Source organism: Amphibalanus amphitrite, unplaced genomic scaffold, assembly GCF_019059575.1.
Source record: "Amphibalanus amphitrite isolate SeventyFive unplaced genomic scaffold, NRLGWU_Aamphi_draft 000098F_arrow, whole genome shotgun sequence".
Lineage (NCBI taxonomy): Eukaryota > Metazoa > Arthropoda > Thecostraca > Balanomorpha > Balanidae > Amphibalanus > Amphibalanus amphitrite.
In genome coordinates this window covers 860,180-877,266 of record NW_024881593.1, presented here as the reverse complement: position 1 = coordinate 877,266, position 17,087 = coordinate 860,180, and the positions used below count along the sequence as shown (strand labels likewise).

General features: G+C 50.3%; 1 protein-coding gene across 11 annotated transcripts in view; it reads left to right on the top strand.

The window, feature by feature from the left end:
- The window catches only part of LOC122380473 (MAP kinase-activating death domain protein-like), a 63,456-nt gene that overhangs the window by 9,718 nt on the left and 36,651 nt on the right, over nt 1–17,087 (top strand). For all 11 annotated transcript variants that reach the window (XM_043363652.1, XM_043363651.1, XM_043363649.1 and 8 more), the window contains exon 5: nt 2,770–2,927. In XM_043363652.1, the coding sequence (XP_043219587.1) occupies nt 2,770–2,927 (158 nt within the window). The remainder of the gene's footprint in view (nt 1–2,769; nt 2,928–17,087) is intronic.

Genomic DNA, 17,087 nt, shown 5'->3' with positions numbered 1-17,087 from the left:
CTACGATAAGAAGCTTCTATTTTTACCTAATATCGCAAAAAAAAAATCAAAAACGGGCCTGGAATGGTGCCTTTTTCGCCTAAAAGTTAATCGGTTTTTCGATATGTATAACAACTGTAGTGGGCTGACCTGCAAACAGGCGTCGGCAACAATCGCGAATGCGGCGCACATGTGACAATAAGCAAAGGTCATTATAGAGTTACGACGTACGGGAATGAGTTATCAGCTGTCTAATCGTAGACAACACAATGTCGAGCCTTAAACTGTAAGCCTGTATTGGTATTGTTTCTTTTATTTGGCTGTCGAACATTATTTATGGTTTGAAATATGATTTTATGTAAAATAATTGATATGAAAAAGCCGTCTTATAAATTATGACCCCATTTCACCGCACGCAAGTGGCAGAAATGACAATGATCACCTGACGCATTTTTCTTGGCCGAAGTCAGAGCGCGCGGCCCGACGCACCACCACCGCACCACAAAGTATGAGCAGAAGCCGCGCCCAAAGCCAGGGCCCCGGTAACGTGAGGTAGCCGAGTCGGGGCAGCGTGCGCTGACCCAAGCCGGGGCCGCAGCTTTGGGCGCGGTCTACCGCATCCCCGCGGGCAGCCCCGGGCTATCACATGACACCGGGAGGACGCGCGGCCCCGGCTTGGGTCAGCGCACAGTGCCCCGACTCGGCTACCTCACGTTACCGGGGCCCTGGCTTTGGGCGCGGTCTACCGCACCACCTAACAGGCGTGTTCGAAACCGCAGGAGATGATGATGAACGGGTTTATCGAAACTTGATGGGATGAGCATATCGGTAATAGCGATTTCAGTGTGTGCATTTATTGTTCATAGTGGTGTGAAATGTGGTTGGGGTACGACCGACAACCCGTCGGGGCGAATTTCGCACTGGGGTACTCAAAATTTGAAGAATTTAAGACGTTTCTATGAGTTTTGAAGGTATGGATAAGTTCTAAAAATCCGGTTCTCCTTATCTGGGCCATTAACTCCATACGATCCAGGAAAGCTGGCACACTACCTTTAACCCTGACCCTGACATCTGTACATCGCAGAACAACATGTTCAATGATAGGTGGGAGGTAAGACTGGCAAAAAAAAGCGGAAATCAAGGTGTCAAAAGCTTACAAGGTCCATAGCCAACACTGAACGCAAGATTTTGGGTATTCCTCATTTAGGTAATGACATGACCTGAAGAACAAGGTCATATTTCCAAACCCAAAAGCCACAGAAACTTGAAATTTTAAAAGTGACGCTGAGAAAAGATAGAAAAGCAGCTATCCAAAAATCGGGTTTCTAGCTTTAAAAATGTTCAGTGTAGAGCAGGAAAACTAACTTGGGGGTGGCAACCCCCCCCCCCCCCCAGGTGCGGGCGAGGATTAAGCCTCACACTTTCTGGGGTATAGGTTAGATTCCTTGCGCAATACTGTGCCATTAAATTCCTTTTTTCTATAATAAAGGCATTTTGTTTTATCGTCGAAAGTGAAAAAGCCAGAAATTTTCATTGATTTCGGACGCCACGGGGGATATTTACATACAATGTCACCCTGCTGGCCTGGATCCACCAGTATGGGTCAGGTGAATTACCATTTCTTTATAAATATTGAGAAAAAAAATCATGGCATCCGGGCTGTGACGAAAAATAAGTGGCCTAAATCCGATGATAAAACTGGATTTGGGGGTACCCTAGGTTTGGCTTCTGAGCCTCCGGTCCCCCAGTGAAAATTTCTTAGAGGAGGCCCTGGCGTGGTTCGTAAATTACCGCTTCCGCAATTGGAGGCCCCTAATTGCTTGGAGGCCCCCACTAAATGGAGGCCCCCTTGGACGTTTGGGACCCCAATGGTGATGTCAAAGTTTCACCCATGGTTCAGTTCTAAGCTTAGTGATGTCCTATGTGTCATCGACCCCAGGCAAGTTTGGAGGCGAACAACCAAACTGCATTAGCGAGTTCGAGACTTCAGCAGCGTGATCTTTGACAGAAGTTGCCTTCGAGATGGATAAAAACACGACGACAGGCTTTCCATTTTCGTCTCAAGACGCTTTCTGTTTTTATGAATCCATATAAGAATATAAGGCCCCTGGCAACATCAGTCATCAAATACATATCCCGAGAACGGTGGATGAGACATTACTGTCCTCCATTTGCTTTGACTACGTCCAGTCAGGCGCGGATACAAGGGGGGGGCATGGGGGCCATGGCCCCCCCTTGGCCGATTTTTTTCAAAAATAAAATAAAAAGTTAAAAAGCTGAAAAGGGGGCCTCCTGAAAATAAAGTGGCCGAAATCCGATGAGTTTTTTTTTTAACCTACCCACTTAGTTATTTCTTAGAAGACTAGCTGAGAAGACTTCTTTGTTAGAAGATTGGTAAAGCTTTTCATAACTTGGAGGTCTCTTATACTCACAGAGATGACCACTTTTACAGGGCCTCCTAACCTGCACAGAGGGCCTCCAAGCCTGCACAGATGTTGAGATGTTGCCTGAACAGCTAGATAAGCTCAATAGACGCAGTTTTTTTTTTGGGGGGGGGGGGGGGGCCCAACAAGTGGGAAGATGGGGCCTCCAACAGGTGGGATTATGGGGGGGGGCCTCCTGGTTTCTAATGGCCCCTCCCTTGGAGATTTTCTGGATCCGCCCCTGCGTCCAGTTATCTGTATTCTGTTTCATAATGGGCTTTAGATTAAGCTTAGTTACAGTAATTGATAACATAAGCCAGTGATTTGTTTGTTAGCCTAAGCTGAGTTCGGTTTTCCGTGCCCGCAGAGGACGAAGCATCATACGCTGACGTCTCTCTGCATCATCTCGCATCATCCGTTCTTCTCGTCGTTCCGAGAGTGTCTCTTTCTGCTGCGGAAACTTATCGACGCCTGCAACGAGAACGCCTCGCCGAAGCGGGTCGGCGCCTCGCGCTCCAATAACAGGTGAGTTCCCGGCGCCAACGGCCAATCAGCGAGCGATGCGTGTTTGCCGGAACCAATCAGAGATAAGGAGCCGATAGAGAACACCAATCAGTGCTCGTACGCTGTTTGTTACCAGTTATGTCGCCGCGTTTTGCGTGGTTCTCGTTTTTGTTGATGACAGGAGTCATTTAGGGCTCGAGTATTGCCCTTAGTGGTTCACTAATTGGTCGCACTGGTATTTGAGCGTGCTCGCATATTGATTAAAATCGAGCGGCAGCTGAAAATGGCTTCTTGCGACTTCAGTCCAAAGTTACAGACGTTTGATTCCACAGAGGTGGATCTCTAGTGTATATTCCCGCCTAGCAGATTTGTTCCGAAACGTCAGAGTCGGAATTTGTTCATTGGCGAACTTTTCATGCAATCCCTTTCGGAGTTTTGAGCACATTCAATGGAATTCATCTTAGACTTATTTCGTCGACTCCATCTAGTAGATGCAGGATCATTTCTGATCGTCTTCCAATTATGTTAGCTGTCTGGATGATATAAATTTTCAGGACATCATAGTTGGGAGGACTCTTTAACAGTTACTCTTCTTGGTTATATTCTCAGTGAGTTCCTTGCGCATACGGGCTTGGTAGATATAATGGATGATCAAGCTTTGTGGCTTATCGGCGATGATGATAAGTTCTGCTGCTGGTAGCGTTCTGTTCAAGATAGTTTTGTATATTTTTTGAGCAGCTACTCTATCGTCTTTCAGTTTGTCACATTCAAAGAGCATGTGTTCCAGAGTTTCAATGGCATTACGACACAATGGACAGACAACAGTTTCTTTGTGCCTTCTAACCATGCTTGTGGCCACCAAAGAGTGGCCCGTTAGTAGAACAATTTTGGTTAGTGTCGCTTGTCTGGTAATTGCGCTGTACTTGCTTGCCGGCCAAAATGTTTTCGGCGCCTCGTACTTTTCGGTTTGTGGCAGTAGCGAAAGCCAAAACAAACTTGTCATATTCTCTGCTGTGTTCCTGATGATTTTTGTCATACTTTGATCCACTGATGCAGATGCTAACTTGTTCCATGCTGTCCGCGGTTGGTCTATTTTTTGATTAGCTAGAATAGAGAGGCTTGGTAAGTTCAGATGTTGGAGCAATGTGTCCCATTGGCGCACAAGACTCGTGGTTCGATCAGCATTGACTGCTCCATGGGTGATGATATATCTGGTTAGAGTGTGTTCCTTCGCAGCTCTCAGAAGGAAACCTATGAATTGGAGTGCGGTTCTCATTACGAGGCTTGTGCATGTCGGTGCACCCAACATCACATATGTCACCATTTTTTGCGTTTTGGTTGGTAAACCTTGGATGAGACGGTAAATGCGCATGAGCATTCCTTCCAAGTACATGATATCTGTTGGTGAAAGGGATGTAACTGCTAGGCTGTAAATTAGAACCGGTTCAGCATATATTCTCCACGTTGTATAGTGTGACATCGGGTTGTCCATTTTGAGGTTGATTCCTTTCTTACACTTAGCAAAAAATGTTCTTCTTGCTTTCTTCATGCATTCTTCTATCCTTCTCTTTGCTGGACTTCTGGTTGTCATAATGATTCCTAGGTGGGTGTATTCATCAGTTTGCTCTATTGATTCAGTGCCAAGCGTCCACTGTACCGGAGCTGTCCTGCCAAAGACCATTATTTTGGTTTTTGATACGTTATATCTATAACGCCACAAGCAACTATGGTTGTAAGCGATATCAAGCATTTCTTGGAGTTCGTTTGGGTCTGTGCTTATGAATACTTCATCATCGGCGTAAGCGATAACTGGTACTTGTTTACACCCTATCTTGGCTCCCTTATGTGATTCCAGCAGCATGCGTATCTTGTCTTCCATAAATAGGATCAGCATGCTCGATGATAAGACGCCTCCCTGTTTGAGCCCTTGCTCTATGCGACCATCGGTGGATACAGTTCCTCCAACTTTCACTTTGACATAAAACTCTCGATACAAGTTGCGCAAAATGACGATCAACCTTGGTGGCATGTTGGCGCATATGAGTTTGTAGATTACCCCGTTGTGCCAAATAGAGTTAAAACACTTGCGTACGTCGAGAAATGCAACATAGGTCGTTTTCCCAATGTCTCTATTAGCTGATATGAGTTCTTGGAGAACAAAGTTTGCTTGGAGTGTCCCTCTACTTTTTTGATACGCAAACTGTAGTTCTGAGTAGATACCAGCCTCGACCATCTTTGGGTGAAGTCGTTTCACGATCAGTATCTCAAAAACTTTACAGAGGGTGGTAAGGACAGATATGTCCCTATAGTTATCAGTCTTAGAAGGATCGGTTCCATGTCCTTTAAAGACCGGGGTAACTAATCCAAACTTGAAGTTATCTGGGATTTTGCCAGTATTAATGATTTCTTGCATAATACCTGCTATTGTTGCGTTTGCTATTCCTTTTGCTTCTTTCAAATGTTCTGCAGTTATTTCGTCGAATCCTGGAGCTTTTCTATTCTTTAGATGGTATATAGCTTCATCAATCTCGCTTTCGTCAATCGGGTCCAATTGGTCGAGACTATCAAAATCAGCTTCATATCTATTGCATATGTTTTCTACTGCTGCATCTACTGCCTCTCTCCACTTTTCATTGAAGGCACTGGATTTGATCGGTTTACCTGTGTGGACAAAATGAGTCAAAAAATTATGTGCAATCTCATCAGGTTCTAATATCTCTGTACCATCATCCACGATTCTTGGAATTGATGTGCTTGTTCTATGCTGTCGCATTGCCAAAAAGTATTTATTTGACAAGTTTTTACATTCAAATTCCCTTTCTGTGTCTTCTGCTTGCTTCCTTGTCAATTGATGTGCTCTCTGTGCGTTTATATAGTGTCTTTTGTGTTCTCGAAATATTTGCTCAGCTTTCTTTTTCTCACACTCGGGAGCTGATTTCCACATTGCTTTAGCCTTGAGACATTTTTTTCCTATGCTCTGTGAGTTCATGATTCCACCAGTTACTAGCTTTGTTTTTCTTGCGTTTTTTCGGGAGCACTTGTGATGCTCTATTGAAGGCTTCATCATTCATCATTCGCTCAGAACATCTAAGCATTGACTCTAAACAAGGTAATGGAGCCCTAAAAGCTGTGCCGGCCGTCTGGCGCTGCGCCGGGGGCCGTGGCGGGATTACTGGGCCGTCCGGGCCGGAGCGACCCTCGGAGACCGCGGCGGTTGTCAGGCGGCCGCCGCGCCGGCCATAATCGGGCGGTTTGCCGCTGTAATAACTGAGACCTCCGCCTCTGGCCGGTCGCAAACTCCAGACTGCCGCTCGGCGCTCTGAAAAGGCCCAGAGCGGGCCCATGTCGCCGGAGGGCACATCCGATGGAGAAACTTTACCAAAGCATGCGTGGGATTCCGTCGCTTCGCGATACGCAATATACTCGTAACTTTGTAACTAGCGCTATATGACTATGACTTGATGATTGATAAGCCAGACTGATTGATGGCAATGGAGTCCAATATCAAAGGATAGAGATCGTTTGGCAAATTTTATTTATCACTTGGTCTCCTCCTTTACTTTCAGGAATCAGGACTATCGCAATGGGTGCTAGCGAGTTAGAGAATTAATAGCTATTTTATCTGATGACTTAATCTTGTTGCTGAATTTGCCAGATCTTGCAGCTGACGCGAAACCTAATTTTCTTTCAGACTGGTAATTAATTTTAGCTGGTGTCAGCGGACGGCCTGCGGAAGGTATTTAACTCAACGGTAGACTTCTTATTCAAATTTATTGCAAAATGGTGAACGATTTAATGACGACAATGGAATCGCACATTTATCAAATACGTTGTGTTTTGGCCTAGTCAATGCCTAATGGGATTTCAGAGGAAAACATATTTAATACTGTCTTATTATTGCCTAATTGATGAGTTAAATGCTGTGCTGTCAGCACATCTCAAAATGTCTTACATACCTATTTGCACAGCCTCCGACCTCTTCAGCCCATTCGACCCTGCTGCGGTGACCCGGCTCACCCCGGTGACCGCGACCCCGTCCTGACCTCGCGACCCGGGCGGCTTATCTGTTCCCGGCCGACCGTAAACCACTCTCGCGCCCGGCTCGGTCGGTCGTCGCGACGGTCCCATCAGCCTTGGTGGCCGTTAAATCGCGACCGCCAGCCGAGCCGATGAACGCCGCGCCTCCCCGGTCGCCGAGAGGGCCGTCTATAATCTATGGCTGCGGCCCTGGCGACCCGACCCCGGCGATCAATTAGCCGCAGCGCCGCCAAACTTTCCGGCGCAGGCTTTATCGATATTTTAAAATGGCGCTGTTTTTGGAGAGCTTTATCAAGCCACCGAATGATGCGTTTTCACCAAAGAAGCTTGTGTGGATCGCTATAGCACGCAGTTCAGTGTTCCGTAATAGAAAGCTGCGTGCGTTATAAGAAGACTATTATTTTTTTATTTTTAGCGTCTTTTTTATATTCGATACAGATAACTACTAATCGTTTTTGCGTACTCTCTGAGCGTTCTAGTTTCTAAGTAGGCTGTAGGTGATGATTTTTGATGTCAAAAGATAGCTAAGTCTTGTTACGGTTCTGTCTGCTGATGTGGATGGCTGACCATCAGAACTTTTTTTAATTTTGTTCGACTACCAGCAGATGAATAGCTAATTAGGAGGCAAGGAATTAATTAGAGAGGATACCAATTAGGAACGTCCTTTTGTCGTCGTTCTTTTGGTCGGGATGTGCCAACAGAGCCGAGCTTAGTGTAAGACGCCCTGATGAAGTCATTTGTAGAACCCGCAGATTTCGCCTCGCGCCTACGCTGACGGCCGAGATAATTTCTATATCGTAAAACAGATCCTATGAAAACTCAAATCGGTATGTTCGTTCAATGCCGGTGAACATCGTTTAAAACTTGCTTGCCAAGCTGAACCACAAGCCCAAGCTAAATTAGCGTCTAGGTTTCTCATCAAATGCGTGATGTTATTGAAGAACAATTTTAAACGTTTGACTGAAAAGGAAATACCTATTTTACTCGCCTTCATAAAGGTCGTGGCAATGCGTCTTTGGTGTAACGCTGCGCCGCCGTGCAGCGCGGCTGTGCGGTACAGCATCGTTCCAGGGGGCTGCTGCGCCGCCCGCCTCTGACGTGCTCGAACTCGAGAGTCCTTCAGCAGAAGCCCAAACCGGACAAGCACTGTTGCGAACTTCATTATGATAAATTGCTCCGCTGCTTTAGTTTGATAACGAAGTGCTTTAAACAAAATGACCCTGGCAAATAGCTGCATACATTTTTTCGGTTTTTCACTCTGCAATACAGCTCTGAATACTCATCTGCACTTCATTTAGTTTGGTGTGGTATTATATGGTTTTTGTCTGCTGCAATACGATACGCATATGCAGTATGCACCGGTGTTGGCATAAGTGCTAACACCATTATTGTCTCAGCAAACAGACGCATGACAGGCCTGATAAATATGTGCTGCAGTGTGGGAACTATCAGCCGTAGAATGCATATATGTATATGTTTGTCGGACTAACCAAAAGCAGGAATGTTGGTATATGGCGTTTTTATGCACGGGATGCTGGGAGAAATGTGTTTCATAACCATGTCTTCACCGCTGTATACGATGCCGCCGTGAACCACGATGGGTCCCCGGGGGCACCGATGGCCGTCTGGCGGACAGAATACCATCGACCGACCCCCTCCCTCCCTCCCCTCACCCCCCGCGGCCGGCCGGTCCTGATTAGAGCCGCTCGGACGCACACGACTCAGCCCCTCAGCTTCCAGCATATAGCGCCAAAAGTGGCTAATGCTATCGTCGACGGCGGCCGGTCGTTATGCCTACCGTGTCCATAAGACCGTGTCGCTGCCGGAGGGAAGGTGGTATTGTGCTGCGGTGTCGGCGGGAGGAACAGTCATTGGGGATAGAGGAGGGAGCGGTCTCTCTCTCTCTCTCTCTCTCTCTCTCTCTCTCTCTCTCTCTCTCTCTCTCTCTCTCTCCCTCTCCCTCTCGTTCGAAGGTACGACTTTGAGGGACAGCGTGGACAGCAAGTGGCTGGTAATTAGATATTATGGACATTTCACATTGGTTTCCGTAGGAATGTTACTAGTTTCAAAAGGTCGTGAGACTTATTTGAAAATGGCTCATTTAACGCCTCTGTCCGCTTTTCTTTAATGAAAATTGAAAAGTTAAGCAAAAATCGTTAGATTTAAGCGAAACATAACCAAAATATAAAGCGCGCTGGCGTGAGCTAGTGAAGTTAAACTGTGCTTGAGGGGCTAGACCTAGTACTAAACTAAGATAAGGACTCGCTCAGATTCAGGATCGTCGCTGTCGGAAGACCAGATTTAGGCTAAACCCAGCCAGGACCGGGACCGGATTCCAAACTCAGCCCAGCGACAGCCAAGGGCCGGCCTGAACCTGTCAGTCTGAGTCCCAGTCCCCTGACACTATCGACTGGCGGCACAGGGACATTATGTGTCAGCTAGACGAACGGTGTGTCGGCAGAGACGGACGGCGTGTCTGGAGTGTCACGGCGCCTCCTTGGACCGCAAGGCGGTGTCACGGGGTGTCACTCCGACACCCCGGTGTCAATTTGGTGTCACGGAGGTGTCACTCCGACACCTTGGAAACCCCGGTGTCAATTGGGTGTCACAGTGGTGTCACTGCGACACCTCGGTGTCAGTCCGGTGTCTCGCCACCTAGTGCTCCTACTCCGGAGACGCTCCTGCCTCAGGTGTCTCCCGGTGATATTGGTAACACGTCTCGGTGAAGGTCACGTGAACGTCGCAGTCGCGCCACAAAGGGGCCCGTCTGTGCACTGAGTACACACGGCGCGGCACCGGGCGGCAGTTCACCTCTGATGAGCCCTGTGGCGTCGCTGTATCGATCTCAGCTATCGGTATACAGACAAATTGCGCACCAGCAGCTCCAGCTAGCGCCTTCGTGTGCCGACACGGGAATTATGGCGGTAAAAAATGCTCTCTGGGCTTACATTCAAGCTACTTAGCATTGGACAGCTAATGCCGCATTAGACTGTCTGCTGCCTGTTGTCTGCTGCACTGAACTGGCCTCGGACTCAGGCACTCAGACGGCTGAGTTCCAAATCGGTCTCGGTCGGCAGACCGACTGTCTGGCGGTGTCACCGGCTGCCGGCCGACAGACTTTTTCCCACCACTGACCACAGCTCATCCATCTTGACCCACTCTTATCGTCCGCTGCAGCTCCCTCCCTCTCTCCGGCCGCTGGTCGCCACTCTCTCCCTCCGCTGCGGCTCCTTTTTCTTTTGTTGTTTACGCTCCTCCTTTCGTCCGTCCGTCCGTCCGTCCGTTCGTGCGTCTGTCTCTCCTTCCAGTAGTTCCTTCCTTTTCTTGTATCTCCCACTACCGTCTCTCGCACTCTCCCTCTCCTATCTGTTCTCTCCTTCCTTCCTTCCTCTCTCCATTATTATTGTTTTCCTCCTCTCCCCTCCCCCTGTTCCTTGCTTCCCATCTCTTCTCCGTTCGTATCTCAGTCATGACTTTTACCCTTCTTTTCCTATTCCTCCTATACATAGTTTCTTTTTTATATCTCCCTCCGTTATGACCCTTCCCTAACTCCTCACTACCTCCGTTATGCCCTCCCTTCCCTCCTTCCCTCCGTTATTTTCCCCCGTTATGACCATCGCCTCCCTCCATCTCGCCGTCACTGCGGCCGGGCCGCAGGGCCGTTGTTGTCCCGGTCAGGCCAGGGCCGTTTATCAGGGCAGTCGCCGGGCACCGCTCGATGCGGCCACACGCGCCGCCGTCCCGGCCAGCTCCCCAGCTCCCGGGCTGCGGCAGCCCCGCCACTGCTGAGCTGGCTGCCACCTCACAGCTCAGCGCCACAGCCGCTTTCAGTAACAGCTGAAAGCTTCTGGCGAGATGCGCAGGACTCAATGAAGGCAACGTAATACGCTGATGCCGGTCGCAGGCTGCCATCCGAAACTTCTTTGTGTTCTAATGGCCCGCTCGCAGCAATCTCACTCATATGCTCGGCTTGAATGGCCGACTGAGTCGGTGGCCAGAGAAAATAGGATTAGTATGGGACGTGCTTGCTTAATAGGACCCTCATTTCCCATATTTCTTCGAAGCTGAATCAGATTCCTTTTCATGTTGAGTTGGCAAAGTTAAGAACGTAAACGTCATTCATCTAGGTAAACTTTTCGTCCGTTAAAAGAGCTGCTTTACTTCTAAATGCAATCTCTTCAGTGCCGAATTGATACAGGGCCAGATCTAATGAAATCCAGGATGAGCTTTCTATCTGTTGGAGCACTTTCTTCGATCGAATCGCTCCACTCGGATCAATACAGACTGGACACTGAAAGGAACGCAAATTGCTTCCGTCGTTCTCGGTATCTTAGGTAACCACCGAGCGGTAAGGGACAATTTCCCGGCCGGCATCCTCAGGCCAGGCCGCGCTCAGATTGGGGGCCGAAAATAGCGCTTTGACTCTTATTTCACGGCAATCTGTCGTTAGCAGCGGCTGAAGAGACACCGGGGATATTATACAGTGTCAGATGGGGTCTTTCGCGGCTTATGGGGTAGTTGGCGGGTCACTTCATGAGTCAGTGCTCCGTTTTGTGTGGCATCATCGATCAGAACCTTGGTTACTAACGCTTTATCATGGAAGTTTCGAAAATGTGTCTCGTTTTTAATGCGGAACCTCTATTTTTGTAAGGCTAAATGACTCTTCGCTTATTGCTTTTGATGTGGACTTGTCTGTCATGTGTAAAACCTTACCCGCTTTTGCCGCAGCCGTCAGCTGGCATGCCTAATCAATAAATCAGGTGGGCCACCTGCTGTCGTGTTTATATGGCGCAGTCATGGCGCGATCTCATAATAAATGTATTTCGGTGTGCGGTCATACCGCCGCCAGCGCCGACGGCTCGACTGGGCTACTGGCAGGTATACTGTCCCGCACGACACCGCGTCACTGCGGCACAGACTACCCGCGCAGTCGCCGAGCGAAACCGGCCGTTCCTTCATTGGTCGAGCTCTTGCCTTTCTCCTTCTCAGTGGCGGTCGCAGGGGGGGGGGGCCATCAGGGCCATGGCCCCCCCCCAAAGCCAATTCAGGGGGGGCCATCATATCATTTGGCCCCCCCCAAACAACCGATGGGCCCCCATGGCCGTATGGGGCCCTTGCCCGTATTCGATTGTCACGAGGCTCGAGAAACCCACGCCAGCTATTAACAGCTCCCATACCAGTCTTTGAGGGTCCTACACTGACCTCTGAGGGCCCTTCAGTGGCGGTCAAGCGTCCACATTGACCGCTGAGGACCCACATTGACCTCTGAGGGCCCTCCACTGGCCTTTGAGGGCCCCTTAACCGGCCTCAAGGGCCCAACCGGCGTCTGAGAGCCTCACACCGGCCTCTGGTGGCCTCATTTCTGTCTCTCGAGTCCCAAGACTAGACTTTAAGTGTCTCTGAGGGCCCCCGCACTGGATTCTGAAGACCCAATGCCGGCCGCTCAGGGCCCGCATCAGCGTCTGAGGGCCCATGGCTTGGCCTTTGAGGGCCCTCCGCTGGTCTCTGGTGTCCAACGCCGGCCCATGCCGGCCTTTTAGGGCCCCACACTGACCTCTGAGGGCCCCATGCTGGCTGGCCTGTAAGGACCCACATTAGCCTCTGAGGGCCCCCGCACTGGATTCTGAAGACCTGATGCCGGCCTTTAAGAGCCCGCATCGGCCTCTGGGGGCCCATCTTGGCCTTTGAGGGCCCTCCGCCGCTGGTCTCTGGTGTCCAACGCGGGCCCATGCCGTTCTTTTAGGGCCCCACACTGACCTCTGAGGGCCCCATGCTGGCCTGTAAGGACCCACATTAGCCTCTGAGGGCCCCCGCACTGGATTCTGAAGACCCAATGCCGGCCGCTCAGGGCCCGCATCAGCGTCTGAGGGCCCATGGCTTGGCCTTTCAGGGCCCTCCGCTGGCCTCTGGGGTTCAACGCCGGCCCATGCCGGTCTTTTAGGGCCCCACACTGACCTCCGAGGGCCCCATGCTGGTCTGTAAGGACACACATTAGCCTTTGTGGGCCCCGCACTGTATTCTGAAGACCCGATGCCGGCATCTAAGGGCCCGCATCATCCTCTGAGGGCCCATCTTGGCTTTTGAGGGCCCTCTGCTGGCCTTTGGGGTCCAATACCGGCCAATGCCAGTCTTTTAGGGCCCCACGCTGACCTCTGAGGGCCCGTGCTGGCCTGTAAGGACCCACCTTAGTCTCTGAGGGCCCGCACGGGCTTCTGAAGACCCGATGCCGGCCGCTCAGGGCCCGCATCGGCGTCTGAGGGCCCATCTTGGCCTTTGAGGACCCTCCGCTTGCCTCTGGGGTCCAACACCGGCCCATGCCGGTCTTTTAGGGTCCTATTCTGACCTTTGAGGGCCCCATGCTGGCCTGTAAGGGCTCACATTAGCCTCTGAGGGCCCCCCACACTGGATTCTGAAGACCCGATGCCGGCCTCTAAGGGCCCGCATCGGTCTCTGAGGGCCCATCTTGGCCTTTGACGGCCCTCTACTGGCCTCTGGGGTCCAACGCCGGCCCATGTCGGTCTTTTAGAGCCCCACGGTAACCTCTGAGGGCTCTATGCTGGCCTGTAAGGACCCACATTAGCCTTTGAGTGCCCAATTCGGTCTCTGATGGTCTCAAACTGCCCTTTGCAGGCCCTGTACTGGTCTCTGATGGCCCTAAACTGGCCCCTATGGGCCCAAACCAGCCTCTAAAGGTCCCACACCGGCCTTTGATGGCCCTATTATGTTCTCTGGGGGGGGGGGGGGCTCAAGCCTTACCTTTGGGCGTCACGCACTTGCCTCTGAAGGCCCACATCAGCCTCTGGGGCCCTACCTGGGGCCTTTGAGGCCCTTCGCTGACCCTTGGGTCCAACGCCGGCCTCTGGAGGGTCTGACACCGTACTCTAAGGGCCCCATTGCAGCCTCTAGGCGATAGGTATCGCCGAAGCGCTATCGATGGGCCCATAAGTGTAGGAACCATGGGTGCAGTGGGCGCAGTTGCACCAACAATAATTCTGCAGTGGGTGCAGACAATGTATTCTGCATCCACAGTAATCTGGAACAAAACCCCTTTTCTCAGCAACACTACTTTCCATGCAGCACGACGAATTTAAGATATTTGGCCCACTATCCATCTTCCGAAGTATTGGCTACTGTGTTGGCCTTCAAAACTTACATTTGTGTTCAAGTAAAAACAAAAAAAAAAGATGAAACGGAACACATGTGATTGAACAGTGAACAGATACCGATGACCCACCGTCAAAAGTTTTAGCACGATGATCTTAGAAAATGGCAAAGTTAGCCGCGCCGCCTTTACTTTTGCGGTAGTCCATTCACAGTTACGTGAATTATTGACAATATCAATGTTTCAAAATGTACTTATCGGTACCTTTTTGACATGGTACACCCTCAAAGCTCGCATTTCGCAATGAGCCTCCTCTCGGGTGCCGCTCACTACCCCCCCCCCCCCCCCCGCTTCACCGGCCATGGCCTGGATTTCTGCACCCGTGCACTACGTCCGTGGGCCCCTTTAAGCTAGCACCGGGCCCCCCGGGTCAGCGCAGGGGCCCCTTTGACAAGTTGGCCCCCCCCCCCAAACTCCAAGTCTGCGACCGCCCCTGCTCCTTCTTGCTATGAGAATTTGCCATTTGCAGTTGACTTATATGTTTTTTTTCGCTATTCTTTTTCCTTCTTTGCTAGAGAGGAATGAATAAAAGGTGAAAACTTCCGTTTTCTTAATGTTGAACAACGCTGCGCTGCCCCGTAAACAAATGTGTGACTGCTTGAGAAGCTTACGACATTGGACAATGGGTATTATCGGTTGCCTGAATGAACGTTCAAATTTTATTGAAACTTGTGTGTTATGTGGTAGAAATGTGAATATTTTAGAATGTTTTGTCATAAATCATAAATTGACTGTCATGTTCTTATCACTTTATCATGAAAACTGTCAAGTTGTAATTAGAAATGGCATAGCCATTCGCGACGGGCCAGGCCTGCACGTCTCACAGTAAACTATTCCACGACAATTCCTCAAACTTCGGCCGGTATTTGGCCTCCCGAAATACTCGGTCTGGTTCTGGCGGGCCGTGTCTGTTGGAGACGGGCTGACAGGCCGGCTCGGCCAGCTGTCCACAGAAAGAATAAGTGCGCAGCCCGGAGCCAGCGAGGTGAAGCCTCTCCAAATTGTCTGGCCCCGCCACCGAGCCGCCGTCTGGACAGTGAGAAGGCCGAATTGAGCCGGGCTCGGCAGATATTGTGTGGCGATCGTGCTCAGCAAACCGGAGCTGGAAGCGACGAAACCGGTCACAGCTGCCGGCAATGATATTGCGGCATAGGAGGCGACCGTTTTGACCGCAGCCACGTGATATTTTCAGGAAATGGGTGACCTCAGGTTATTAAATGTTTCACTGTAAATCCGTTTCTCATGATCGGCGCTGTGTCGCCGGCATGGAAATGGTTCGATTATCGCTGGTGGCAGTGAGAGGGCACGGCTCGAATACTGTCACGTAGGATATCGGCCTGACATTGACGGGAGCCGGGGCCCGCAGCAATCGGACCCATCTGCATATGGTAATGGCACTCGGATCTGATACGATCTGCTGGCAAGGAAAATAGAATGGTTTCCTGAACGGAAGTTGGTGATTGAGTGATAAGGTGGGCTTGGCTTCTGCAGTGATGATACTCTTAAAGTGAATCACCCTGAACTTCAGCCATTCAAGTTTCCGTCCCGGCCATTTCTCGTGTTATTTCTGCCGGCCGGCGCGGCCGTAGCGTTCCTGATGAAGCTCGGTTAATGACCTGCCCGTGACCGGTCTGTGTCGATGATCAATGGCCGTTACCTCCCCGGAGGCCGGACTGGGCCGCCGGGGCCGGGGCTGGCCGGACGCGGGGGCCGGGCTGACCAGGCGGCGGCTCCACGGCAGCCATTGGGATCGGCTGGCCGGTGAGAAATGGCCGGCGCGCCCGACGTGTCTGGGAGCTCTGGGGAGCGGGCCGGAGGCGCCGGAACAGGTCCCCGGCCGGGGCCGACAGGGGCCGCCCAAGTTCGCCCACCGCCGATCACCAAAGGTCAGGGCGGAGCGGCGGCCGCCGGAAGGCCGGCCCCCGGGACCCGCTCGGCGCCGGGGTGTCGGTGCCGTGTGGGAGACACCGAGTACACCCGGCGGCGGACTGGTCCCCGCGGGTCCATGGGTGCAAATCAGTGACAGACTGGCCAATGAGCAGCAGGCAGGTGGATCTGACGCGACCGGTTGGAGACGGAAATGGAATCTGCATGACTGGCTTCTTTTACATTTATTTCCCCTGGAAATAAAAATATATCTTAACCCTCGCCCCGTTGGGGGGGGGGCATTTTGCCCCCCCCCCCTGTGGTTTTTCCTGAATAGCAAGAAAACGGCGGCGCTGCCGCCAAATTTTCAGTACCTTCCCGGACATCAATTTGACACCTTCACACCAAATTTCAAGTCTTAGGTCACCTTAGGTCAGGAGTTATTGAGGTCAAACTGAGGTCATGTTCGAGCAAAAATGAGCAAAAAACATGCAATCTTGAAACGCTCACCAAATCTACAGTTATCAAGCAATTTCAAAGTTCTTTATATGGTCTAGTAGACAAAAAGCGGCGCTACAAAACTGCCATCTCGGATTTTCAAAATTTTGGTTTTTTGACCCAAAAAAAAAATCAAAAAATTGATTTTTTTTAGAAAAACTAAAAAAAATCCAAATTTTTTCCGAATTTCGAAAAAAACGGAATATATGTGATAGTCCCTGCGCTGTTCTATATACATACTAAATTTCAGATCGATATCTCGTTTTTTGGCCAAGTTATAGCGAAAAAACTGTTCAAAAATGATGACGTCAAATTTTTGAACTCAATTTTTAGCGATTCTAGACCACGTACGGCAAAACAAAGACCACCATTGACTCCCCGTCGATACCCATTTTATGCAAAAATATTAACTTTGAAATTTGACCTGACCTTGACCTGACCTTGACCTGACCTTGACCAAAACGTGACCTAAGCTGGCCCCAAAGGCTGCCTGACCCACATAGTCGCATTCGTCATGTAAAATGGACCATAAAACATGTATCACACGACACTTTCATATTGTGACCCCCCGTGACCTGACCTCTGTGACCTGACCTGGTATCAGTGACCTCAAATAG